The sequence below is a fragment of the Passer montanus genome, unplaced genomic scaffold, assembly GCF_014805655.1.
Source record: "Passer montanus isolate IOZ18808 unplaced genomic scaffold, ASM1480565v1 scaffold80, whole genome shotgun sequence".
NCBI classification, from domain to species: domain Eukaryota; kingdom Metazoa; phylum Chordata; class Aves; order Passeriformes; family Passeridae; genus Passer; species Passer montanus.
Window position 1 is genome coordinate 44,231 of NW_024373257.1, and position 27,982 is coordinate 72,212.

At 39.3% G+C, this 27,982-nt stretch overlaps 2 protein-coding genes across 5 annotated transcripts in view; one reads left to right on the top strand and one right to left on the bottom strand.

Moving 5' to 3' along the window:
- Positions 1–2,852: 2,852 nt before the first annotated feature.
- Positions 2,853–25,144, top strand: PAXBP1 (PAX3 and PAX7 binding protein 1). Its single transcript, XM_039732712.1, has 19 exons — positions 2,853–2,868; positions 3,187–3,459; positions 4,194–4,322; positions 5,921–6,097; positions 7,188–7,409; positions 7,964–8,067; positions 8,434–8,654; positions 9,600–9,789; positions 13,727–13,850; positions 15,872–15,971; positions 16,421–16,536; positions 18,916–19,115; positions 20,558–20,702; positions 20,898–21,019; positions 21,597–21,673; positions 21,936–22,002; positions 22,703–22,849; positions 23,242–23,396; positions 24,570–25,144. Exons 1-19 carry the CDS (start codon positions 2,853–2,855, stop codon positions 24,685–24,687), a joined length of 2,703 nt encoding a protein of 900 aa, XP_039588646.1. The 3' UTR covers positions 24,688–25,144.
- Positions 25,145–25,722: 578 nt separating this feature from the next.
- Positions 25,723–27,982, bottom strand: part of BACH1 (BTB domain and CNC homolog 1) — a 33,895-nt gene continuing 31,635 nt past the window's right edge. For 3 of the 4 annotated variants that reach the window (XR_005630256.1, XR_005630255.1, XM_039732747.1), the window contains one exon: positions 25,723–27,930. The gene's annotated coding sequence lies outside the window, so the exon portion shown is untranslated. The remainder of the gene's footprint in view (positions 27,931–27,982) is intronic. The other variant, XM_039732748.1, reaches the window with a different exon arrangement.

Genomic DNA, 27,982 nt, shown 5'->3' on the forward strand with positions numbered 1-27,982 from the left:
TTCCTCTCAGCCATCAGCCCACTCGAACTTATTTGCCTCAATTTATTTATGGAACAACTAAATTAAGTACAGTATTTCTTTAAGCAAAGAGACAGGAAAACAAAATTCCTCTCAGCCATCAGCCCACTTAGGAATTCCTAAAATTCACATGGAGTAAAACCAGCAAATCTAGCATTTTGTTTTCCTTAAGGCCGCAGTCTCCCTAGGGCTTTCTGGTCAGATTATGTAGCTAGTCAGATTAGGTTTATTCAGGGACCGACTCATTGCATTTTTCCTGTAATCTTGTATTTTAACACCTGCTCAGTTTAAAATGCCATTTTAATCTAAATTAGATGGGTTTGCTATTCATCCTGTGTACATTACTCTATATTTAAACTCCTCTTTGCTTAATACATCACTTTCAGATAGGCATATATTAGCACAAGTGATGAATGAGGGGTTTAATTAGTTTTTTTCTGAAGAAGGAATGGAAGACATCAATTTCATAGACTTGGAACTTCCATTGAATAGGATAAACTTTCCTTGTGACAGTAGCATTCTCACACAATAGTCAAAGGCTTTTTATTGCTTTTTTTGCAATTTTCTTAAGAGACAGACCTGCAATTAGAGGGGAAAAAAATTAAAAAGTGGAATTGCCTTGTCCTCCTTGCCTGTACTGGCAAGCTTTTTTCCATGTATGAACCTTAGCCTTCCCTTCTCCAGGCTTCCTTCTTGATAGACAGACCTGCAATTAGAGGGGGAAAAAAAAAAAGTGGAATTGCCTTGTCCTCACTGGCAAGCTTTTTTCCATGTGTGAACCTTAGCCTTCCCTTCTCCAGGCTTCCTTCTTGAGAAGGAAGAATGCCTGGTTCCCTCACACTTTTCTCACAATCACATGTGTCAGCCCCTGACTCTTCACTGGGCCACTTCAGCCGATTCGTATTTTTCCAGGGAAAGGCTGCCACCTGCATGATGGATGTGCTGACACCTGCAATTTCCCCAAATGGAGGGAGCTTCAAATTTTGTAATAATGGCAAACTGCTCATGTTCTCCCATATGGGAGAGTAGAAATACTCCATATAATGACTCTCATCTGACAAGGGAGGTGAGGCTTTGGGCAGACAGTTTTCAGATGTGTTGCCTGAGAAAGGTTGCTATCCCCTGAAAAACATACACCAGGACTATCAAAATAGCCCAAAGTCTGCTCCTTGCCTGTGTCTGCAGGTTTTGAATTCTGTGAGACATGACTAAGGCTGGATCCATCCCTACAGTACAATAAAGGCTTTGAAATAGCAAGTTGTAAGAGTCCTGCCTTGCCAGCAATGGATTACATGAAACAGAGATAAAATATAAGGAAACTTCTGCCCAGAGAAGCTGTGGTTGCTCCATCCCTGTGAGTGTCCAAGGCCAGGCTGGATGGAGCTGGGAGCAGCCTGGTCCAGTGGAAGGTGTCCTTGCCCATGGCAGGGGGGATTGAACTGGGAGGTCTTTAAGGGCCCTTCCAACCCAAACCACTCTGGGATTCCATGATTCTCTGTGCACTTAGGGGAATGGCTATCAAGATTTCTATTTTAAATAGTCATATTGATATAACTGTAATCAGTGATGGAGCAATTTTGCTAGGAAGCAAACTTTAATTTTTCAGAAGACTTAAATAAATGCCCAACCCCCATTCCTGTGAGCATTCCCACTGAAATCAGCAATGTGATAACAGTGGAATTCATGAGGTCTATTTGTAATTGCAAATATATTTAAGCACACTGGTGTTTGCAAGCTGAGTACTGAACTCCATTTACCTCAGCCAGAGAACAATGGAATCAGCTGGTGTAAAGACGTCATTTCCTTTGTCACCATCTTGGCAACAAACCACAAGCCTTTTTCTCCAAATTATAAATATTTCCAGTGTCACCTCTCATGACTGTCTATTACAAACACAGGCAAATAATTCACATCATCTGCCCTTATCCAGCTGTCTGTGCAAGAGAACTAACCTTGCCTTCAGAAACTGGCAACTCACCAATCCTACATAGGACAGTGGTATTTAAAAAAAAAAACCAAACCAAAAAACCAAAACCAAAAACCCCCAGCACACACAAATATATTGATTTCTAAATGTTACCAAAGCTTTCTCCAAAATCTGGAAAAATGAAACCTAGGTGATCTTCAGCAAAGATCTGCTGCCCTCTGGTAAAAAATGTGCTGAAATCACAGTAATTCCCCATTACCATGACAGCAGTGTCCAAAAATTCACACATGCAGCAGTAGCTGAGGATGTATGTATTCTGGCCTTGTTGGGAAGAAATGAGGTTAATAAATCCATGGGCTTTCCAACAGAGCAAATTAAATTTCTAGTTACTTTTGCCACTCTAGTGTTCTAAATAAAGCTGGTGCAAAAGATATTTTATTCAAGCGTCCAAGTAAGCACAGCTGGATTTTTTCTTGCAAAGAGCAAAAAATCCTCAACTACAGAAACCCACAGCTCCGATATTGTGGTGAGCTTCCCAAAGGCCCTGTTCTGCCCCAGCAGGTACCAAGAACCCGCTACCAATTTGTGAAAAACGCCAATCACTTGTTTTTGAAATTTTAAAAGTTTAATAGTAATAAAATGGTTATAAAAACAGTAATATAATTAGAATAATAAAATTTGAACATTTGTGATTAGGACGATATGAGACAATAAAAACAAAGAGATACGGACGTCCGGGTACCTTTTTCTGGGCAACACAAGCCCGAAAAAGGACCCCCGTTAACAGAGGATTAACCCTTAGAAACAATCGCCTGTTGCATATTCATGCACCTCATACATGATGCATAAATTCCATTCAAACACAGGATTCTGTCTGGTCACTGTCAGCTTCTTCCTCTTAATCCTCATGCCGTCTGAGCGAGGTGGGAAGAAGTTAGTTTTCTGCTGATAAGGGAGCAATAAATTCCCTTTCTCTGAAAGATTTAGGTGTCCTGTGGCTTCTATCTAGTGCGAGTCCTTTCTTAAACAAGTATCTTGCATAGCATAGTTTCTATTTTAACATTATGTTATAACCTAAAACTGTATTTAATACACTACTTAAGCAAATTAATATAGCATAACTTTCTAGAATAACACAATATTTAATACTTGCGAAAAGCCAATCATAAAATACACAAATTTCACACAATTCTATTATGGATGGCTGTGAGCTACGGAAGTACTGCTTTAGAAACTCGCAGAATTTTCCCAGAGCGACGTCCCCAAAACGCACTGCGCCGCCAGCTACGGAGCGGCTCTCGGCTTGGGGCTGGGCTTGATGGGGGGCGAGCGGGCAGGCCTGGGGGCTCTGCCCGCGCCCGCTGCGCTGCGGCCGCCGCCGCCACCGCCGCAGCCCCAGCCCCAGCAGGGCAATGGGCTGCCGGCGGCCGGGCGCCCCAAGGAGAAGAAGCGGTCGAAGGAGAACAAAGAGGTGCCGAGGGCCAGCCTGCTCAGCTTCCAGGACGAGGAGGAGGGTGAGGCGGGCTTTTGGGTCGCTTCTTGCGGGAGTGGAAGGAGCCCGGAGCTGCTCAGCCTGCACTGGGCCTCCCAGAGGGCCGGGATCCGCATTGATTTTTTAGGGCAGTCCCCCGTGTGGGGCCTGGGGTGATGTGGGATCGCTGAGAGGGGGCGAGCCCTGAGGGCACGGTTCGGAGAGCCGGGGACCCGCGCCTTCCCCGGCCCGACCCGGCTCTGCGGGGCCAGCGTGCTCCCAGCGGGATGAGCTTCACATTAAATTTCCTCTGCTTCTGTGCTGCGGGTGCATCGCTTGTGCTGCGCTCGCCGCGCCTGGGTGGCCGCAGGTTGGTGCGGGAGTTAGTGCAGCCAGGAGTCAGCCACCAGTGCCAGCGGAGGAGCATTGTCCCGTGGCTTTGTGTGAGGTTGTTTCGGTCTGATGTGGTCAGTCTGTGGCTGGTGGTCATGGGTCACCTCGGACTCACTGCCTGTTGTCCGAACAGTTCGTACAGTTTTGAGTCGTCTTAGAAGGAATTATCTGCAAATCAATGAAACTTAGTTTCTAAGACTTGTGATTTGACATCTTGATGGAAGCACTTGAAGGTGTACAATCACACTTTCACTATAGACTGTGAAAGAACCATACAATGTTTGTTAATAGCATTTGTGAAGTTCCAGGTACAAAATTTAGGGGTTTAATAAATAAGTACGCTTGACAGATCTGATGTAACGTTATCAAATTTCTCTTTTAAAGAAACAGAAGAAGTTTTCAAAGTGAAGAAATCAAGTTACAGCAAAAAGATTGTAAAACAGTTGAAGAAAGAATACAAAGAAGATCTGGAAAAATCAAAAGTTAGAACAGAGGTCAATTCTCCAACAGATGGTAATTGCAAACCTAATAATAATAGTAACTTCAGTAGTGGAAAAGATAAAGTACCGTAATTTAATTTCTTGTTTTCAGAATGAATTGTTAGTCTTCTAGAGAATTTCACATTTAGAGCTGAAGTAAAGCACAGATGAAATGTGTTACTTGAACCTTAGGAATGCTGTTCTGTGTTGGTAGAGAGTTCCTTGGTTCTCATGTAGAAGTTAACATAGAAGGCTGGAACTTCTCAGCTCTGTTACATGGTTGTCAGTAGACAGCAGTATTCTGAATTGCACCTGTGTTTATGACAGATGAATTGCTTACTGAATTAGGAAGGAATTCCATTCATTTGAGAACATACCTGGTGCTTGTCTGACAAGATGTATCCTTGTAATGCTTTTTCTTCGAAAAGGAAGGTTTTTGGGGTGAGCAGAGTGGTGGTCTTTGTTATTAAGTTAATTGTTAAACAGCTGCCTGTTTCAGGATTTGGACCTTTGAGTAGACTTGATTAAGATGATAGATGATGGACACTTTAAGTCTATCTCTTTTAAAAGGATCTGTTACAATGTACAGTCCTTGAGAGCTTGAAATAGAGCCTGGGACCTCAGTTTCATTTTACTGTTGGTTTTTGGGAGGCTCATTGGTAAAGTGTAGTGCTTCCTTTTCCACTTAAGTTTTTACATAGATTATGTAATGCTATGAGCACAAGCTGGGAGGCTTATGACCTGAAGGTTGCAATGATCTAGGGAAGCACATGGGGGTTGAACATGGCCCCATGCAGGAAATACCCTTTTAAAATTTAATTAAATTATTTTAAAAGGTTTTGTCTGCATTTAGAAGACCCACATATTCCTTGTTATTAGAATCCTTAAATTGCCTATGCAGTGGTGTGGGGCATGAGCAAAACTTTAATTTCTGTGGCTCATGTTCAGGTCATCTGTGAAAACCTGGATTCTTGCTTCTGTCACAGTGATCCTTAGCACATTACATTTTGCACACATCTGTGTGGGCCACGTTTGTTTCCTTTCTGTTTGGTTTGCTCCCCCTGATTCATGTGGCTATAGTTCAAAGATTTCAAGGCTGCTACTGAGAGAGTAGCCTGGATTCTCTAAACAAGTGCTTGAGTCTGAAACCTCAGCTATGTGCAGCTTGGTTTGGGTAGCTGGGTTTAACTTGCATTATTTTACACATTATTTATACTTTCTGCCTGTATCTGTGTATTACCCACCTAATGCAGGGTGTAGCCCAAGAGGAAAATGAAGGGTCCCTTTGAAATCAGTTGGTTCTTGTGGGAAGACTTGGTGTAACACAGGCAGTGCTTTCTCATTGAAAGAGACTTTGACAAGGTGGCACAAGGCTGAGTTCCCCCACTTTCTTAATACTTGATGACAATGTGGAAAATGTTTAGTGGTTGGTGGGGCCAGCCTTGTCACATTTTATTTTGTGAGGATGTCAGTGATATAATCACAGTTAAGAAAGTGTGTTTTCCTAGATCTCAAACAATTATTATTTAACATTTTTATTTGATTTTCACTTTTGGTTGTTATATCTTTAAAAAAATACTTCGGAGTGATCTTTATAAATAGAGTAAAACATGGATTTTGCTGTCTTATCAGTTGAAGCACCACTAGAAAAAATAGGACAGAATAAAGATGTAGGCCAAGAAGATGGGACTGCAAACAGTGAGCATGGTGAAGAAGAAATGGAAGTTGAAAGTGAGAAGGAAGAAGAAAAACCAAAAGCTGGTGGTGCTTTTTCAAGTGCTCTGTCATCACTGAATGTTCTCCGCCCAGGTTGGTTTTTGTAATATGTCTGATAAATTACCAAGTGATTTAGCCAATGTTTATAGCAGACTAATATGTGTGAGAGATTAGGAAATTGTTTCCAACAATTTAGTATCTGAGAGTTCAAGCAACTGCTATTATCTAAAGGTGTTCAGTTTTACAAGTCTTATGGGATAAAATGTTTTGCTACGGAATGCTTCATCCTGATGTCAGAAGCAGGAATTTGTCTCTCAGGTAGATGACAAACTGCAAGAAAATCTAGATTTGGAATAGGTGACTTCACATGCGATTCAGCTGCTTTCAATTAAAATTTCTTCTTTAATTAAAATGTTTCAATTGGGTCTGCAAGGTATCTGAAATATTTTCCTATCCTGTTTTGTATACTGAGGTTTTAGTCAGACCCTGAGGCCAAAGAAATCCCTCTGAGAAAATATTTTTGAAACTAGTTTGGTAATTATGGTGGTTTGCTCCCCAAGTACCAGATGGGTGTCCTGGGTCCACACATTGATTTAAATGACGTATGGAAGTTGCATTAAGTTTTGTGCTGTATATTTTAGAGTTTTCTCATTAGGTGGGATGCTTTTCATGTTCCCCCTTGATTGTACAATTTTCTGTATATTAACTTTGTCTGATTTGGTGTTCTCTTAATCTCTGACTGATGACTGTCTGTTGGAATGGTTGAAGCTTTTTATTCCCTCAAAATAAGAAGAGCTGGGAGCAATATTGGGATAGGAAATTACAGAGTCACACACCTCATTTTCTTCTTCCCTTTGCAATAGTCAGCTCCTGTAAAGGGCTTCCTCTTCTTTGGGAATATTTCACATAGGAGCATTAGACTTCTGTCTTATGAACTGCTGGAAGCAGAGCCAGACTTTCTGTGACAATCCTAACTTTGAGACTTTCTGGTCAGAAAGTTGACATTTTTAGCATCTAAGTTGCTTGCAAATGTTTTTCGTGAGTATGGATTTGCTTCCTCTCTCTTTTTTTTTTTTTTCTGTGTGCAGAGATGATTTGATACAGTGACAGAGATGAGCAGTAAGAAATTATAACACCTGTTCTGTTGCAGAGGTTGTTTAACCGTGCACACATCTGTCTCTAGGAGAAATTCCAGATGCTGCTTTTATCCATGCCGCTAGGAAAAAGCGTCAAATGGCTCGTGAACTTGGAGACTTTACCCCCGTTGACAGTGAACCAGGTAAAAGCCGCCTTGTTCGAGAAGATGAAAATGATGCCAGTGATGATGAAGATGATGACGAGAAGAGGAGGATAGTTTTTACAGTGAAGGAAAAATCCCAAAGGCAAAAGATTGCTGAGGAAATAGGTAAACCCTTTTTTGGAAGGTCAGCTGATAAATGTTCACACTGTTTTCACTGTGAGTGCTCCCATTCAGTATTTTTAAACAACGTGTTTTTATGGAGTTGCATAACATTTCTGAGGAAAAGTACTAGATAATGGAATATGCTTGTAAAATTTTGAGCACAAAACTATGTTCCTGTGCACACTGCTGACTCTGATAGAAACTTACACTAAGGATCAATTCCTGTTTTTCCTGTACTCTGTTTTTAGGAAGTATATAATTGTGAAAAGAAAAACATTTTATATGGAATTCTTTTTGCTGGCTAGCAGGTAAAATAACCTTTTGGAAAAGGAGTTAGACATTAGAGGATTTTACCAGCAGTGAATTGTGAATTTTCCCATTGGATCTTTCAAGTGGAACCCCTGTGCTAATAATTCACAGGCTAGTGTCCTTAATTCCTCATGAAGAGGAAAGGAAAATGCTCTGAGGTGTTCTCACTGAGGCATGGTTTCAAGTTTTTGAATTTGTGGTCCTTACAATTATGAATGCATTATCTTTTTTTTCTTACTTGCGTGAAGGTATTGAGGGAAGCGATGATGAAGCACTAGTGGCAGGGGAGCAAGATGAAGAACTCAGTAGATGGGAGCAAGAGCAGATACGAAAAGGGATCAACATACCCCAGGCACGTATATAATTGTGCACTCTTTATTGATTTGTTTCTGCAAGTATTGGCTAAATCCTTTACAAACTTGAGTAGTTTACAGACGGCTGTTTCATTTGAGAAATTAAGTCTGTAAATTCTGATGCTCTTTAAAGAGAAATAGTGTAAGTATTTAGAATGGTAATGATATTAAAAATTTCTCCATCTACCTTCTTGAGGGCATTTGTTTTTTCCATCTTAGACATTGGATGTTAAAATCCCCTTGAAAATTACATTTTTTAACTGTATCTGCTTGCATTTTTCACTTTGATTTGAAATGTATAAAAAAGTAAGTTTCCCCTTTCTTTAAAGCCTAACATAGTACAATTACATTTCCTCTGCCACTAGGTTCAACCAAGTCAGCCTGCAGAAGTGAATAATGTGTACTACCAGAACACTTACCAGACACTGTCTTATGGTTCTTCATATGGCATTCCATACACCTATGCTGCGTATGGATCATCGGAAACCAAGGCTCAAAAAACAGATAATACAGTTCCTTTCAAAACTCCCAGTAATGAGATGACTCCTGTTACTATTGATTTGGTAAAGAAACAGCTTAAAGACAGGTAGGACAGACCATCTTTTTAGACTTAAAGACCTGTCCCCTAGGTTTCTGTTCCTCAGGTGTCTTTTAGTCTCGGTGAGCAAACACAGAGTTTCATCGCTGGAAACTGACTGGTACATCCATTAAAAAAAAAAAAGGCAAACAAAAAAAGCTCAAAGTGAAGATGACATTGACACTTTGTTCGAAAATCTCCTTGGATTGCTTCTCTGGAAGTGAAACTTTAAATATGAGGCCATTGATCTTGTTGAAGAGAGGTCTGAGTTCCATCTTCTGGACACTGCACAGTCTTATAGTGAAGAAATGAAAGGCCAGTGAGGTGTTTAGCTTATCAAGCTGCATTCCTTTAAACTGTGAATCAGAGATTTCCCCTTCAGTAGATAAATAATTTAATTTTTAGTGTATACAGGGGGTTTTTGGCTTAAACATTGTAATCTGCTTGTCAGGTATGCAGAAGGTATGGAATGAGCAACACAATTGCAATGAGATATCATATGTAATGAACAGCTTGCACTTTACATGTCTTCGAAATTGGTTTGTATGCCCCTCATAGTGTTGCAGCCTTTGACAGTGAATCTAGTTAGTAGAGGAAAAAGAATACTTCGTATAAGCTGTAGTCCCCATCCATCCCCAACCTGTTCTGCCAGCTTTTCATTAGGGACAGCCTTGCACTATTCTGTGTGCTATCAACTCCTGTAGAAGGTTGTAGGAGTGGGCAGTGCAATGCACTACAGCATAGTCTGGCACAGGAGTGTCCATCATTAGCCTTGTGCTTCATGAAGAGAGGGGAGAGAGGGGAGAAGGTGACAAATCAAAGGTCAAGAATTTCTTTGCAAAATTTCCCATCTCTAGGCTCAGTACTTGCACTGTACTGTCTGTTTGATGTCTCAATGGTCTGAAGTAGACAGACTTTTGGATGTAAATTTACTATTTATCCATTGCCCTTCAGGTTGGACTCTATGAAAGAAATGCACAAAGCTAATCGGCAGCAATATGAGAAACATCAGCAAAGCCAAGAGGACTCTACCAAGGCAATTGAAAGATTAGAAGGGTCTTCTGGGGGTATTGGTGAACGGTATAAGTTTTTGCAAGAAATGCGAGGGTATGTCCAAGACTTGCTTGAGTGTTTCAGTGAAAAGGTAAGGATGCAAAAACATTCATCTCTTTACAAAAAAAAAAAAAAAAAAAAAAGGTCTCTTATTACATGCCAAACAGCACATCTCCCTCTGTTGTTGAAAAAAGTTCTTTGAGAGCATATTCTTCAAAAGGTTTGGTTATTTGAGGATTGATAAGAACTTTCTGTCATGCTAAGCTCGTTATCAGAAATCTCTCCTCCCAGCTCACTGACTTTAGATTGCCTAAAAACTTGCAGGTTTTATGTCCTCAGGATTTTCGTAGATACTCTGCATTTCAACTTCACCCAGATACTCCTTTTTTCTTGTGTTGGACATGAGGTTAGCAAAAATAAGGGCTGAATTATGACATTACTGCTTTCTGGAGTGCTTGATGTACACAACAACAGGGGCTTGTATTTTCTGTGTTATTATAAACTTCCTCCTGCCAGGTGTTTCTTGGTATTGCTCTGGAGTCTGAAGGAGAGAAGTTTTAAAACTAGCATAGCTGTTCAAAGACACCCACACTTAAAAATATATTTCTTTCATATAATGTGATACCTTTATGCATCTCTAAGTCAAAAACTTAGTATTTTTTCTTATGTTATGCACCGTGCTTTGATAACTTACTTTCTTGAATATATATATATACACAAAGGTATTAAGCACATATAGAAGCTGTAGAATTCAGTTAGCACTATATTGGCTATTTCTTCATTGTCTTCTGATTTGAATACAGTAGTAGTATATTAATTTCTTAATATCTTGTCAGAACAATTGAGTAGTTGTAAGCTACTGCTTGCCTAGCCTGTTAAGTGTGGGAGAAAAATGGAGAAGTATTCTGGGTGCTGATGGGTTAGATACTAATTTTCCTCTGTTAGCGGAACTGGGAGAGTCCAGTCTTCATCCTGTAAAAGTGCAGAGTAACTATGTCATGAGGAAACCCATGAAGTGTGGGACAGTTAATTCACCCAGCTGACTGGTTAGTGTAACTAATTAGTTGCAATTGATTATTCACTTAAGAAGCCATATTCCTGAGTCTGTATTAGCATTAGCTGTTGAAGATTGATAAAGGTACTTTTATAAGCACGGCTGGCAGTGCTGCTTACCCAGATGGCTGATTTCCTATTAAAGATAAGTTTTTACATTTTTACTCTGAGATAAATTTGTATTTCAGAAGTCAAGTTAAATATCTGTGATCTGTGTCTCTATTGATTGTTTGCTTTCTGAAGACCTTGTGTTAAATTACTTCTGTGACTATAAACCATGTCTGGAGGTTCTCCTCGATAGCATAAGCTGTCTTGTTCAAATATTTTTAAGATGTGACTTTTATCATCTCAGGCTTCTTAAAGGCATTCACAGAGTTTTGCTGGTTTCAGGTGGAGGCTGCTACTGTACTTGTATGTAGAGTGAATTGCAAAAGCAGCAGGTGATGTGGTCAGTCTAGCAGGAGCATTTCATTTATTTTGATATTGTTTGGCTAGATAATGTGGTTTGGAATTCAGTGCTTTCAGCATGACACAAGTACGAGCAAATTCAGAACCAGTAGTCCACAGGATACTGAAAAGTTTTCTAAAAAGGAGGTGTCAGAAGGGAACAAAGTCAAGTAATAAAATCAGTATCAGTTTTTATTTAAATGGAATGTGGTAGGATGGTAAATAGTTTTAATCTTTTGAGTGTAGAGATAAATTACCTTCAGCTTTTTTTGTAGAACCTGTGGCCCTGACTGCTTCTATTTAAAGTGTTGTTATTGTTTACAATAATGTATGTAGTTATTATAATATACATAAGAATATATATATGTGTAATAATAATCCCATATGTGTATATACATATATTTATATATATATATACATATATGAAAATGTACATTTAAATATGATATTTTGAAGAAATTCTGAATGTTAGGATCACATCACTTTGCCCAGTCTTAAGGCTCAGCAGAGTATGAGAAGACAGCTATTGCACAGATTTTAGAAACAAGCATTAGAAAGGTCATATCCTGTATAATACCTTTTATCCCCCCATAAATAAGAAAAAGAGTGGAGTGGAAGATGGTTGCATGACTTCCTTCAGAAGTAATTACTGTAAAAATTATGCTTTCTGAGAAGGCTGGCGAGTCACAATGGCATTTTTACATTTTGATTGTAGGAATGTACAGTGGACTCAGAAAGATTGAATTGTTCTGGGCGTACCTTTGACAGCACAAGTAGATGAACTGTTACTTAACCTGCAAAAGTGATTTACCAAAATAGGCTCTGTGTATCTGAATTATCCTTGTGATCTAAATGTTTAGAGACCTTTCTGCTTTTCCTCTTCCACTGTTTACAAGGAAAGTGACTTAAAAATCCCCTTAAAAATACTGAATTTAAAGTACTGAATAAACAAAACAGGGAATGAGGGCTATAACTTTATAGTAGTCAGTGAAATTGTCAGCTAGTCATTAACTACAGTATTGATTAGAGAAGAATTAGGGCTTCTAAGTCTCTTGTTTTCTGAATGGTAAATATTTTGAGTGGATTCATATATCTGAATAAATCACTTGGTTTCTTTTATCCTGAGAAAATTGCAGAAAGAACCACTATGGATGTATTGATAAATTTTCATTTAACTTTTCAATCTTAGAATTTCCTCTACATGCTTAAGAGAAGAAGCTATATTTCCTCTGGTAAACTGCAGTAAAGCCAGTATTTTTTAACTATTATTTCTGTTTTCAAAACTTTCTTAAATTCCAAATATGAACTTCCAGCTCTTGGAAGATTATTCCCTCCTTGTCTTCTCTCTACTCTTTTCTCCAAAAGAAAGGTGTGTGTATTTTGAGTTGGTGCAGAGCTGCTTTCATTTTAATCCCTGGAGCCTCGTTCATCCTACAGAGCTAAAACCTTTTTCTTCTCTGATGTGTATGTCAGTCTCAGTGAGCTGAAATGGCCCTGTAGTTATGAACTCAGAATTTTACATTTTACTGAACTTCAATAGTTGCTGAGTCACATTCTAAAATACTTCAGGAAACAATTTCTGATTTTACCTTTTGTTTTGAAAAAAACATAATCCTGGATGGTAGGCAGCAATGAAATATAAAAGGCTGGAAGACTGTGGAGTAAGCATACATCTCAGAGGTAAGGAGGACATGGCTTAAGTGTTCATACCAAAAGGACTTTTTTTTCAAAGGAAATGAAGAAAAAAAAAAAAAAGAGCAGTGAGCCTGCTATTTAATGTCAGGAAATTCCTGGCTGGCATAATATCATCTATTTTTATTAGAGATGCTACCAAAATAGTTCATTAAAGAAAAAAAGTGACACGTCTGACATGACCTACCTGATTAATTCAAGGTTATGCTTAATACATAACTTGCACAAATTGTACTATTTTAATTATAGTGATTAGCCAGAGGAGTATTTGACTGATTTGAATTACCTGTTGGCATAACACCCTTATGCAGGATTTTATTTCATTTCAGTCATAATATTTCAGCATGTGCTATTAAGAGTTAGAGGACACAGAACAGTAGCTGCTGGCTTCAGTAGGTTGGATTGATGGATTTTTTTTTCACTGTGTAAAAAAGTCAGATTATTTTCTCACTGAAGTGTAAAATACTTCTGCATTCTTGTTTAGAGGTAGAGAGGAAACAATTGATGTCTGAGAATTGCAGACCTCCACATAACACGTGACACACTTGGTAGGGAAAGCAAGAATACTGGAAAGAATATTTCACACTCTAAATAGGATGTCTAGCTGTGTAGGCTCATTCAAGCCGTGGAAGTTGCTTTCAGAATGCTTTTGTTCTGATTGAAGGCTGCCAGTGTTAAATGTATGGAATTATTTCCTGGTGCAAGTGAGACAGTAAAAGGCAGGACTTGGTGCTGCTGGGAGCACAGTGACAGCGTTTTGCTCCGGAATAGACTGGGACCCCAGAAGCTGAGCAGCTCAGGATCCGGGTATTACGTGGTGTGTTGTATTTTTACAGGTGCCTCTGATTAACGAGCTTGAGTCTGCAATGCACCAGCTGTACAAACAGCGAGCTTCCCGCCTTGTCCAAAGACGACAAGATGATATTAAAGATGAATCTTCGGAGTTTTCAAGCCATTCAAGTCAGTCCATCTTGAAGGTTTTTATTATTCATTAAACAACCTTGTTTACTTAGTATGACTTAATTGAAATGTCATTGTTTAATGTATTACTGTCTTATTGAAGTTTATTCTTACTCTTGAGATAAGTAGAAGCAAGTTTAGATGAAAGTTCTCTAATCTGTTTTGTTTTAAACTCGAAACCACTGTAACTCTGATTTCATCTCTCCTTACTGTTTCTCTTAACTATATTTTCTCCTTCCTAGCACTAAAAATGTGTGCATGGTGGCTGTGAGAGTAGTGGTATTATGTGACTCCCCATTTTCTTATATCAGAACTTTAAAAAAATTTATTTTAACCTTCCTGAATCTATAAATGTCATTTAACATGTACAGTTAACTGTATAAAGCCACGAAGCACTGGGCTAGACTTTCTATCTAATGTTCTGTTTTGTAGCCAGTATAAGTATTTGATTTCAGACACTTTACTGGTAAATTAAAGAACTGGAAGACTAATCAGACTAATACAGTGACCCTGTATGAAATACAGCTTAAGAATAGCCAGTTAAAATGCCTGCTTCCTGTGAATTTGTGGATGGGGGATTCTCACTAAGGAGGTTTCTTGTGGTGATTACTCTTCAGTATGTAAAACTCTACAAAGGTGTAAATGTTCATTTGGATGGAAATACCTGTTTCTTGGAGGAGGTTTTGGTCAGCATATTAAATCAGTGGATGAATTATCCTATTAACAGGAGGATTCATAAAGAGGAGCCATTCCTCTTTATGCTTCAGAGAGGTTCTCATTTTTAAAAATGGCATTCTGTCCTGTTGCTGATGTAAAATTCTTTAATCAATGTCATTTCCCTGTTCTGCCACAGTTGTTAGAGATGAAATCTTGTTAATACCATTAACTAGAACTCACCAAAGGTGATGAAATGTTAAGCTGTCAGAGTGATCATTCCTTTATAGAGTGGTTAGCATACATATTCTTTTTAGGACTGTTGGGTGGAGTTCCAGGCATCACATGGCCTTGCAGTTTCATCATGAAAATGCTGTTTTGAGAACTAGAAATCTGTTTCCTGAAAGAAGATTAGAGTGGATTTTTTTTATACTGATACTTAATATTAGGATGGGAATAGTTCTCATTACTGAGGTTGGGTTTTAGAGAAAGATATTATTTAGTGTCTGGCAGTTTAGACAAGGCTCTTTGTAGTTCAGGTCTTGAATTGGAGTATTGACATAGATTGGCAGTAATACTTAAAATTATGAATTCGTAAATAGATTTTGTCAGAACATGTAAATTTATTCCTGATTTGGAATGTTTGGATAGGCTGTTCTGTTGTTTAAATGTTGATGTTAATACTATGATGGGTGGACTTGAGCAGTGGCTGGCATTCAGTCTACTGTTTAAAATTTACCTGGAAAGGAGGAACTGGAAACACTCCTGCCTGCTGTCTACTGTTCTAGCTGTGTTGTTTTCCATAGCCAGGAACATAAATAAGCAGAGCTTGAAAAAAGGAAGGAAGATGGTTTATCTTTCTGTAGATTTTGATGTGTTTTAAACTTGAGGCAATCTAAAGCATATGAACTTAGAAACAATGTGACTAGAACTCTGAAATAACATATATTCTTGCCCCAGTCACTCTTGTCTGCTTTCTTTTTGCTAGTTTTCTTCTTAACAATTTAGTGGTGAATGTGTTTATGTAAGGAACACTTTTTTCTTGGACATTTCATTTAAGCTATTTCTGTTACAACTGTTGACTTCTGTGTAGTTTGGCACTGTTGTGAGAGAGATAAGAGTGAAGTACGGTGAAAACTATTTGGCATTTGAAACTTTTCCAAAGTCCACTGCTTTCTGTTTTAACCTCTACACGTCGTGAATTCAGGCTTTTGGGGGGCATTGTGGTTTGTTTTTTTTTAACTTCAACTTTCTATTTCAAATTACACTTAGTTTAAAAGTGGGTAAAAGGCTCTTATGAAACTGCCTACAGCACATTTATAGAATCATAAATAAGCATTTTAATTTTCATTGATGTAATTTTACAGGTAAAGCACTGATGGCTCCAAATCTTGATTCTTTTGGGCGAGACAGAGTGATCTATCAAGAACAAGTGAAGCGTCGGACTGCAGAAAGAGAGGCTAGGAGGTAGAGAATGAGATTTCTTCTTTAGGAGTCTTTGCTTGCAAGATACAACTGTCCTGTGTGACTTACTAACATAAGTGGCAATGTTTGCTTCTTCCCTGAAAAGGGAAGAAAACACTTCAGCTGGTATGCTGGGCAGGGCTATTCTTATATATCCCAGCTTATCGGGCAAGTGTACAAAACATTCCCTGATAGTGATTTAAAATCACTAAAAGAAAGCATAGTAAATACATTCCATATCTATATGGTCTGCTGGTTTTGTTTCTTTTCATTGTTTGAGGCAGCAATGTAGTGGAATGCTTGAGGTTGTGGCATAGAAGAAGTTCTTTTCAGCTTGACTTCCCTAGAACTAGAAGGACAAGCCTAAGTAGGCATATTCATTGTATAGGTGGGGAAAACAGCTGGTTTCTCTTGCTTTGTCATGGCTGGTTTATACTGCTGCTCCTTTCCAGAGCTCGCCGCAGACAAGCCAGAGAGCAGACTGGGAAGATGGCAGATCACCTTGAAGGCCTTTCCAGTGATGACGAGGAAACTTCAACAGATATCACAAACTTCAACTTGGAGCGAGGTTAGAAAAGCTACCCAGGCTTAATCACAGAATCACAGCATGGTCTGGGTTGGAAGGGACCTTAACTCCCACCCAGTGCCACTGCCCTGCCATGGGCAGGAACACCTTTCACTAGACCAGGTTGCTCCAAGCCTCATCCAAGCTGGCCTTGAGCACTTCCAGACATGGAGCAGTCATAGCTTCTCTGGGCAACCTGTGCTAGGGCCTCACCACCCTCACAGGGGAAGAATTTCTTCCCAGTATCCTGTCTAACCCTGCCCTCTGTCAGTGGGAAGCCAGTCCCCCTTGTCCTTTCCCTCCAGGCCCTTGTAAATAGTCCCTCCATCCCACAGACTCCCTTCAGGTACTCTAGGGCCACAGTGAAGTTACCCTGAAGCCTCTTCTCCAGGCTGAACAATCCTAATTCTCTTACATAACAACATCCCAAAGACTTGACAGAATCCAAACGCAGCCCTTTTTATATACTTCACCATATTTTGGAAGGAGTTTAGGAACTTTTGATTCCTGTATCATCAATGTGACCAGAATAGTCTCTATCACCAGCCTGTTGTGTGTCTTGCAGCTGACTGAATAACCCATCCTTAGTGAGGTTCTTTTTGTTTAATTCTAACATGCTTTTGCTGGCAGGCAGTAAGCTTTTGGACTGTCAGTCTTTCAATTTGTATGATAGTTTATCATTCTTGAAATACATATTTGTCTTACTTGGGAAATTTTGAAAACCTCAGTGCTTTAGAAGTCTTTTTTGTTCATGAAGTTTTGTGGCGCTGTGAATAAGCTTCTAGAAATGCAATGATAAAAGGTTTGTATAGTCTTGTTGCAGCTTGGCAAAGTGTGCAAATGATAGAAAACAATGTTGAATGCAAACGTTGCAGAACGATCTTGTGGTACAATTAGCATTTTTTCTAATTAAAAGAGCATCAGGGTAGATGTGAGGAGGAGGAGACCAGCAAGGATTGCATACACAGAATTGTTTATGTTGCATTTGAGGAGGGGTTGAATGGTTTTGGTCTCTCCAAGTAGAACAATATCAGCTTTTCACAGTATGAAAGCTAGGGATCATGAAATTAAGTGATAGGATAGGTTTAAAATAAAGAGGTCATTTCCCACAGAGAAGGTAATAAATGGCAAAGTCATTGATGTAGGTGGTTGTGGAGACCCAGAGTAAGAACGTAATAGAAAAGCAATTAGATGAACTCTCTGGCTGTTAGGTCCTTTGGAAGTGCAGACACTTTCCACACCTTTAATTGCTGGCTAATTTACTGCAATTTTATGATTGCACTGATTTTCTTCTTCCTACAGGGAGGGGGTCTTGGATAAACAGAATAACTGTTCAGGGTTGTTAGGTACTATAATTAACTTTGTTAAATTAAATTATGTAGATTCAATGGGGCTGAATTGCACTTGGTAACTTGGCAATTTATGTGTGCAAAAGTATTTTGTAGAAATGTCCTCAGTTTCTGAAGAGGCATCGTGTTTGTAAAGCTTTTTTACTATTGTTCATGGCTCTCGTGTTAGTCCAGAAACAGCAGTGGAATAGAGGAGTGCACTTTGGACCTAATAACTTCATATGTACTGTTTTTTCTTAATCCCAGTATGAAAAGTGTGGTTATATGGCATAATCTCATGTTCCCTCAGCCCTGTCTTTGCCTGCTGTGTGTACTAGTTGTGTTCAATGCTTTTTACTACTGTAACCAAACACAGCTGTGGCAAATATGACTGATTAAACTGAAACTAACCCTGAGAAGTAGAAAAGATAAAGGGAAAATAATATATGGAGAAAAAGTCTGGACTGCCTAGAATACTGGTACTGTAAATACAAAAGAAAAAAAGAAAAGAAAAGGTGTTAGAGGCCTGTAATCACTACCAGTGCTAACAGGCATGTTCTGGGCAGCATTTTAGCATGGTATCTGCCAGGACCCACCCTGTCTGAACTGGCAGTTCAGTTGGCTTATCTGAGATGCCCTCCTGTATTTGCACTTGGATTATCAAAGGTGTAGAATAATCTGGGTTGGAAGGGGCCTGGAGATCAGGCCCTGTTTGAAACCCCCATGCAAAGCAAGGCCAGCTGTGAAGTTAGAGCCACTCTGAATACAGCCCAATACCTCACCAATCCTAATTGTGTCTGGTAACTTAAAATCCTTCCATGAAATGTTAAAAGTAAGACCTGTGATAAACGAGTCTGTTGGAGAGTACTCGTGTTCCTGTTTTTATAGCTTTGTGTGTTTGAGGCAGGAGTAACAGAGCTTCTAAAGGTGATGGGGTTTTTATTTTGGTTTTGTTTATGGGAGTTAGCTTATGCCAGTGAGCGTAAAGTATGTCTTGAAAGAGGCACTGCAGGGAGGAGGTGATTAACTTTTTGTTCCTTTTCTCCCCTGCTAGATCGCATATTGAAAGAATCCAGCAAAGTTTTCGAAGATGTTTTGGAAAGTTTTTACTCCATTGATTGCATTAAGTCACAGTTTGAAGCTTGGCGCTCCAAGTACTTTGCTTCTTATAAGGATGCTTATATTGGCCTCTGTTTACCAAAGTTGTTTAACCCTTTAATCAGACTTCAGCTGCTTACCTGGACTCCTTTGGAGGTAAGCTTGTCTGCAAGCAGGTTCTGTGTTAACTGCTACATGGTGCTTCTTTCACACTTGAGCAAAGTAACCTGCACCTTTGATGTATGCTTCTCCTGAAGGTGTGTTCTAGGGATGAAGTTTCAAATGGGCACCTGTCTTGGGGCGAAGTTTTTCTGGGGGGTGCCTGGACTAGTTGATCTGCTGTTCCCAGCAAACCAGAGTTAAATTTGGCACATTGCCAGATCCTTCTCAGGAAGTGGTGTAAACCAAAAAAACTGCAACTGCCCATGCAACTTGTAGTGGGTTGGAACTTCAAGGTGATCTTTAAGGTCCCTTCCAACCCATACCATTGTATGGTTCTGTGAAAATGCATTTAGTCTTTAAATTACTTCAGAGAAAATTGTGACTCTAGATAATGCTGTTTCGTCAGAAGTGGAACTAAGAAGTTTGTTCTTACATGGCATTACAACCTGTGTCTCTAGGTTATGTATGTGTCTCTCACATACACCTCCATACGCTGTAGAATTCTGGCTGGCAATTTCCAAGTCTTTCTCTTAGTACTCACTGCCCAGTTATTATGTAGGGAACGTGGGAAGAGCAGGTCAGCACTGTGGCAGCCCAGTATCCCTGGCACACATTCATTGTCCAGCCTGGATATGTATGTTTTCATGAGATGCCTCCAGGACAAACAGTTCAGGTAGCGTTTGACTCCCTCTCTGTTCCTCTTTTTTTCAGAAGCGTTTTTTTTTTTGTTCCTTAGCCTACCAAGAGAATATCTGCAGAAGGGGTTTTTCTGTCACCTCTTCTCCAAGTGTGGAGGTGGAGGAGGCATGACTTCTCTTCAGAGAAAGTTCAGAGTATTAAAATAATTTTATTAATTTGATGTCTGGCTTCATTAATTAAACAAGGATTAACCTAAGAAAGACTCCATCATTAAATTTAAAACATTTTTTTGTGCATTCTCATTTCCCCCATGCTATTTCTCTGAGTTTTCAGGTTGACAAAACAAAGCTCATGTTAGTTGGAGACATGGTACAGAATTGTAAAGTCTAACAGAGAGTATTCTCTACTCTCTGTTACTGATCCTGGTAAGCATTTTGTTGAGGTAGAAAAAGTACAAGGTGCTCATAGAAAGGGGTTTTAAACCCCAAAGGCATAATTTTAAAATGCAGCACAGTTGAGCTGTACTTCTGACTTGTACCCTAATCTGTAGGCTTTTGTTTGGTTTAGGCGTAAGTTAAATTCTGTGGGGCAAAAACTGTTAAAAAATCAGTCTTGCTTCAGCCATTTTCTCTTTTCATTACATCTAGTGGCTATGCTGGTAGAATGAATTGGTTCATTTGACAGAGTGTTTTAAAGTTGTTTTTGTGTGTCTATCATACTCGCATACTTAATACTTCTTCTATATGTTGACTTCAAGTCTTTGTTTAGGAATCTAACCCGAATTCTTTTTTTATTAGGGCAAGTGTCGAGATTTTGAAACAATGTTGTGGTTTGAGTCATTGCTGTTCTATGGCTGTGAAGAGCAGGAGCAGGTGAAAGATGATGCTGATATTTCACTGTTGCCTACCATTGTAGAGAGAGTTGTTCTTCCTAAATTAACAGGTATAGGCTTAAAAAATGGGAGGGAGGGGATTGTGGAGTCTGATGCTTGTTTGTGCTTTCAGATTTTATTGTTTCATAAATAATTGCATGGATTTGAGTATATAATGCTGTATTTGAGTATATAATACTGTATTTGTATAATAATTACGGTATTTGAGTATTTGTAAAGTGGAGTAATTCTTTAATCTCTTACAGTAATTTCTGAAAATATCTGGGATCCCTTTTCTACCACACAGACATCTAGAATGGTAGCAATTGTACAGAAACTAATAGATGGCTATCCCTCAGTGGTGAATGCAGAAAACAAAAATACACAAGTAAGTTGTTGGATTTTTTCTTCAATGTGTTGCATAAGTTAAGGAAGTTGAATACATTTTTAATACCTTATGTTGGGAAGTACAGCAAGAAAAAGAACTTTAAATTATTTGATGCTCTGCAGCCTGATTGTGGGGAGTAAAGTATGGTGATAAATTAAAAGAAGAAACTCAGTGAAGACTTCCCAAAATAGATACCAGAGATAAAAAGATACACCAGATGTAGTAAGACTTGCTGGTCTCCAGTTTTGCTGTAAGGGTTGGCTACAAATACTTGGACTTTTCTTTTTTAGATCTTTGCAGCTTTGTCAAATGTATTGCCTGGAAATTGGGTTGTTTTACTTGCCTTCTGGGAATGCAGGAAGTGGTAATGAGAGTTCAAGTTTTAATTGAAAGTGTCAAATTTCTGCTCTGTTGATTCTTACAGACTTCTTTAAGACTATTTATTTGTGTGCTCAAATGTATGTATGCATGTTTAGTGTTATGGTCACAAGTGTTCTTTGTTGCTTTAAAAATCAGTTTCTGAGTGTTTAAATACTAAGCAGTGCTTTGGACATTAAAAAAAAATTACTTGTTTCAGATGCTTTTAAAGGCCTTGTTGCTAAGGATGAGGAGAACACTAGATGATGATGTATTCATGCCCTTGTATCCAAAAAAGTAAGTTTACTTTCAATTATGCTGTTAGACCTTTCTTAGCAGGTCACTGTGTTCTGTCCATAGTTAAGAGGGGTTTTTCCCAGTGTGGTTCAGTGCCTGGGTACAGGAGATCTTTTGTTATCCTTCTGGGAGCATTTGGCAGACAAGAAGGATGAAAGGGAATATTTATGGAAGTGAACTGTGTCTTGGAAGGAAAAAGCCAGCAAATTCAAGACACAGGTGTAGTCTTGGTTGCTCATTAAAGAAATGTCTTACTTTCCAGCATCTTAGAAAACAAGAACTCTGGTCCATATTTGTTTTTCCAACGTCAGTTTTGGTCCTCTGTTAAGGTAAGTCAGTAAATATGTCCAGTAAATCTTTGGTCTAAGACAGTGTAGCAATAAAATCCTCCTCAAATTTGTGGAAAACAGTAGATGGAAACTGCTTCAACTTCACTTGCAAAAACTCCAACTCTTGATTCTTAGTCTTTGATAACACACCGTGCCCTCTTGGTGGTGTGGCCAGTCACTCGTGGTGTCCCCAGGGCTCACTTTTGGGCCCAGTCCTGCTTTATATGGTGTTTGGTCTAAGAGTGGACTTATCTCAGAGGTCTTTTCCAACTTAATTGGTTTTGTAGTTGAAGAGGTCGAGTGGAAGCACCATCATTTCAACTTGAATGTTATGGGGTCACTTAGCTTACTCACCCCAGGTTTTTTATATCCTTGTGCTTGTCAGAATAAAAGACACTACTTTTGGGGAATGTGGGAGCTCAAAGCTGTGGCTGGCATAGTTTTTGTCCAATAAAAGACTGAAAAAATATCTCCCAGCTAAACAGATAACTAGAGACTGATGTTGATTGAACAACTCTCCATGATCACACAAGCAGAACTTTTCTCTGGAATTTTCTGTTCAAATGGCAGCAGCAAGGGAGACTGTATTCTGAATAGATTTGCAAAATAGTTAAAATATTTTAAAATGTTTGATGTATTGATAAACTCTCTGGTTTCAGTACATTTTGGAATAGTTATTTTCCCTGTGTTGTATTTTTAGTTATTGGGAAACTTTCTCCAGTGGTATGGAATCCTCTCAAACAAAACTCTGCAGGAGCTGTCCATAGATGGGTTGCTAAATAGATACATTCTTATGGCTTTTCAAAACTCAGAGTATGGAGAGGACAGCATTAAGAAAGCTCAAAGTGTAAGTAAAATCAAGCAATGTTTAAAGTAATGGATTTAAACTGAAAGAAAAATATAGTTAAAACTTGATGTTGCCTATGAAATCTTGGCTTTGATACCTCAAAAGCTGTAGTCAGTGAAAAATAGATTTATTTTTCTTTTTTTGTAGTATACAGACTAAAGAAAGAACCTTCTCTGGGTCATGCCTGTAGATGGATTGGGTATACTGTGGGTTTCAGTGCTTCACTGCATGGATTTTGGTGTGGGGTTTTCTGGTAGTTTTCTCATTTTTTCACTCAGTTGGGCCTTATCTCTGCAGCCTTACTAGGCAGACTTCACAAGTTATACATGTTACATAGCTTTTAAAGATTTTTATTACGTTGTATTTAACTTCCTTTTTCCTGTTTTTCGTAGGTAATTGCTTGCTTCCCTAAGCAGTGGTTCACTAATCTAACGGGAGACAAGACCATTTCTCAGCTAGAAAACTTCTGTAGATACCTTGTTCACCTGGCTGATACAATTTACAGAAACAGCATTGGTTGCTCTGATGTAGAGAAGAGAAATGCCAGGTAACTTACTTTGAGTTAAAGCACTTGCAGTTCTTGTGATTTGATTTATTTTGCCAATGCATGCAAACATGGGTAACTCTCTCTGTCCTGCTGTGTCTCTTTGGAAACTTCTTTGAATTCAGATGTTGGAAATGGATACTTTTAAGGTGTCTGAAAATAGAACTGCTGGAAATACTGGAACACTGATAATATATTTTGCACTACTGCTTAGTGTCCTGGATTCTTAAGGGGGTTTATAAAAAGCAGGGAGAAGCACTTTTTATATGAGCAGATACTGTCAGGACAAGGGAGAGTGGCTTTAAACCAGAAGAAGGAGATATTTGTGCTAGATATTGGGAAGGAATTCTTGGCTGTGAGGGTGGTGAGGCCCTGGCACAGGTTGCCCAGAGAAGCTTCTTGTCCCTAGAAATGCTCCATGCCAGGTTGACTGGAGCTCTGAGCAACCTGGTCTGCTGGAAGGTGTCCCTGGCAGGGAGCTGGACTGACATAAGCTTTAAGGTACCTTCCAACCCAAAGCTTTCTATGATTCTGCCAAATTTTGTTGGACTGTTTCACCTTGTGAGTCTGTTGCTGACTCCTGCATAGTGGCTTCTATATTGCAAACTGTCTTCTGTATGCAGTTCAGAAGTTCTGACTGTTTATGCAGCCAACTAGATGAACCTGTTTTGCCTGAGATCAAGAGTAATTTTACTTAAATCCAGTAATCAGCTTAATTAAAAGTTTGCATTAGACACGTTGCTGCTGGCCAAGTAAGCTGACGTGCTATGGGAGCAGCAGCAGCACAGGAATGAACAGTCTTCCAGTCTTGGTAGAGTCCTGTGTAACAGTTTGGGATTTAGATTTATTTAAGGTTTTCAGCTCTCTTGTTTTGCTGGTGTGTTTCTAAATTTCAAATATCTTTTTTCACCACGTGAAATGATAACTTGGTAAAAATTTTTATTGGAAGAGAAACATCCAATTATCCTGTTTTCATAGCAGGTTCTAATTTGATTTCTGTCTTGCTTTTTCCCAGCATTTAACAAATCTGTTGCCATTACCTCATTAAGCAAATATAATAAATCTGCAACAGGAATATGAAATACATGGCTCCATAATGTAGTCTTCTGTTGGAAAATTAGTCAATGTCATTGGTTGTTCTGTTTCTGTATTGATTTCTCCTGCCTCTTTTTTTAGGGAGCACATCAAGCAGATCATAAAGCTTCTAGCAAGTATCCGAGCTCTGGATCATGCTGTTACTGTTGCAAATGATCACAACGTAAAAGAGTTCAAGATTCTAATAGAAGGAAAATAGACTTTTCCCACCACTCATTTTGAGCTTTAAAACCATTCCTGATGTGTAATTTATGTACATATGTAAAGTTTCTTAAACTGTAAAGTATTGATCTTTGTTTTAATACAAAGTGCATTCTTATATACAGCATCCTTAAAAATAAAAATCATTGACTTCATTGAAAACAAAAATGGAATCCCAAGATTGTCATCTTTCCAGAAACCAGATTTTTCCTCAAGTTTCTCAAAATCTTGTTCACAAAAATACTTTGTGCCCATAATCAGTGGTCATCTTCTCCTGTTAATTGTTCCATGGTTAACTGGAATGTGTATAATAGATTCTGTGTAATACAGTGATGCATATTTATACCACCATGTTGCTTTCACACTGGATATAGAGATGTTGTACTGTTGCAATAAGCTTTTCATTTGCTAAAAAAATACTTATTTTGAAAATAAAATGATCGTATTATTGGTCAGAAGGGCTGGTAAAACATTTAAATATGTGAAAAGTCACGAGTTGAAGAATAGGGGAACTTTGAGTGGATCCTGACCTTTAAAAAGCAGCTGTGGCAATCCAAGTAGAGTAACTAAAAAGTTATTTGCATTCAGAATATGGAACTCTTAACACTCTTCTTCAAAAGGAAGATCTGGATAAATGGTGAAGTTTGGTTTTTTGTTTTAGGCTGGCAAACACTGAGAATTTGTGCTTACTGTGCACGTGTAGATGGTGGCACTTCCTAAGCTCAAAACAACTTTCATTTCATAGGACTAATGGTTTACTTCTGAATTCTGGACCCTCCTTCCTTTTCTAAATTGCTTAAGTTGTGTCAGGATTGGGGGAGAGGCAGGTGGGTTTGGTTTTTTGTTTGCTTGCTTTGGTTTTTTTTGTTTTGTTTTGTAATGTCATTCATGGAACCTCTTTCTTCAGGTTAGAGTGGCTGAAGATACGGAGCAAAATGAAGGTATTTTGAAAACTTTGAAGTATTTGTCTTGTAAATATTAAAATGTTACACTTCCCACTGTTAGGAAAATTAATCCACAAACATCAGAGGGCTATGTCCAAAAAGGAGACAGAGAAGTCTTTTATTTGAATAAAGGGAGAGGGCATGGGGCATTTCCCCTGGGGCCTCTCAGTTTTTTGGAGGACGCAGCCTCCTTTTTATCCTAATTTCCTGGGCACATTTCCTTCTCTTTCCCCATTGACTGAGGTGCTTGAGAGGTACAGACTTCCCAATACACCTGATCCTGAAGATTTTCCTCTAATGTATAACCTTCCCTTTAAATTTTTAATTCTTTTGAAATTTAGGGGTTTTCCCCATTGTTTATTTTATCTTTCAATGTCCAATTTCATTTATCAGCAAACCTGAAGTTCATTTGTAAAAGCAGATACCTTTTTCCATTCATTAATCAGTGGAATCCTTCCCATTGTTTCTTTTATCTCTCAGTGCTGGTTTTATCTACCAACAGACCCACAGCTTGTTTGTAAAGACAAATTTTTCATTCCTGTCATCACTAAATATCATCTAAGTGTAGTCCTAAAAAACTCAAGGCATTTAATTTAAATGTAAGTGAAAACCACTCCAAAAATCTGTTGGTATACATGAAAACACTGGTGAGTTGATCTTGGGGTCCAAGGCAGGTGGGGAGCTGTAGTAGCCTTGGATTAAGTGTTATTCTCCGTGTATGCCCACCTTTTATTTCAGGGAACTGTAGCAATCTGCATACTGAATAGTATTTATGCTTATGGCATGTGATATAAATGAGCACATCAAGAAGTGGGATGGAAAACTCACCTCTGCCCTGGCAGCACAGGTATAAATGCCTTTCCCATTTCCTGTGGGCAAGTCCTCAGACACAACAGGAAGGCTAATGTTAAATCCAGTCCTCTTGAAGGATTCCAGTTCATGTTTACAAGAAGTGAGCAGTGAGTACCATGATGAGAACTAGAGGGGCCCTGTCTCCTGCCAGGTGGGGAAAAGGGACAATCTGATCTATGGGATCCAGTGGGCTGGCATCAGATATAAGGCTTTAATTGACACTGGTGCACAAAGTACCCTGATGCCGTCAAGATGCGTAGGGGCAGAATCCATCTGTATTTCTGGGGTGGCAGGGGGATCCCAGCAGTGACTGTGCTGGAGGCTGAGTGAGCCTGACTGTGAACAAATGACAGAATCACCCCATTGTGACTGGCCCAGAGGCCCAGGACATCGTGGGCATAGATTGCCTCAGGAGAAGGTATTTCAAGGACCCAAAAGGACATAATTGGGCTTTTGGGATAGCTGCTGCGGACACAGGGAATTAAACAAGTGCAGCTCACACAGAAAAATGTACCAGCAAAAAAGGATTTGCTGGACTGCCCCTTCTCCTCACTGCCTATCAGTGCACCCAAGCACTGGGGCTATGCACTTTTCTTGCCAGCTGTATGTAGGGTCTCATACTCCTACAGTCTGGTGAGTCCATGTGCCAATTTGAAATCTCCAATAACCCTCAGATTAAGGTCCTAGAACAAAAAGAAAGTGCTGGGCATCACCTTCTGCTTGCAGCCTCTGCACACCTGGTGCTGTTCAGTTTCCTTCTCTATATCCCTTCCCATTCTTTCCCTCTTACAGACCCAAGATCCCAAACAGTTTACTCACTGCTCCCACACCAACAGCGTCCCAACAAAAAGCTTGTGGTGTCTTTTACCTTCCCTGCTGCAGTTGCCCAGCTCCACACGATGGCGACAGTGCAGTTGCAAAAGAGGAAAATGTCCTGGTCCTCCAGAAGCAGTGAAGGGTGCACATCCCAGCTTGAAATTATCAGTCCTGGCAAAAAAAGCAACGTGCCAGGGCAGGAAGGTTTGTCTGGCCTTCAGATTCCATTTGCAACCTTTAATTCACATCACACTCTAGCAGCATGCACTCCCTCTTTGGCTGGTAAACTGCTGTTCCATGGCAAGGAAAACCTGGAGACCCAATGTTTTAAGTCCTGGTCACAGGCTGCCCACTGGAGGTGAAAGCCAGGAACAGCTTTCTAGCCTGGCACCTGTTGTGTTGGAGCAATCCTTGGACATACTCAATTTTTGAGCTTAGCCTGAAATTTCCAAAGTGGGGCCTAGGAACTGAGTGACAGTTCCATTCCTTAGGAAATACAGAACGTAATGCCAGTGTTGCTGCTGCAGACCACAAGCTTCCAAAGGAAGGTAAAGGCCAGCAAGAACTTTGTCCCAAAATGTTTTTTGTGCGAGCAACCTTTGGATGTATCCAAAATTGCAGGAGGCATCCTGAAAGAGAGCAACAGTTCTTTTACATGGGAAGGAAAGCACCTAGACCACA

Coding starts and splice junctions, on each gene's coding strand:
- PAXBP1 (XM_039732712.1), top strand. Junction 9,790..13,726: donor TTGAGTGTTTCAGTGAAAAG/GTAAGGATGCAA, acceptor GTATTTTTACAG/GTGCCTCTGATTAACGAGCT. Junction 20,703..20,897: donor TGTTCTTCCTAAATTAACAG/GTATAGGCTTAA, acceptor AATCTCTTACAG/TAATTTCTGAAAATATCTGG.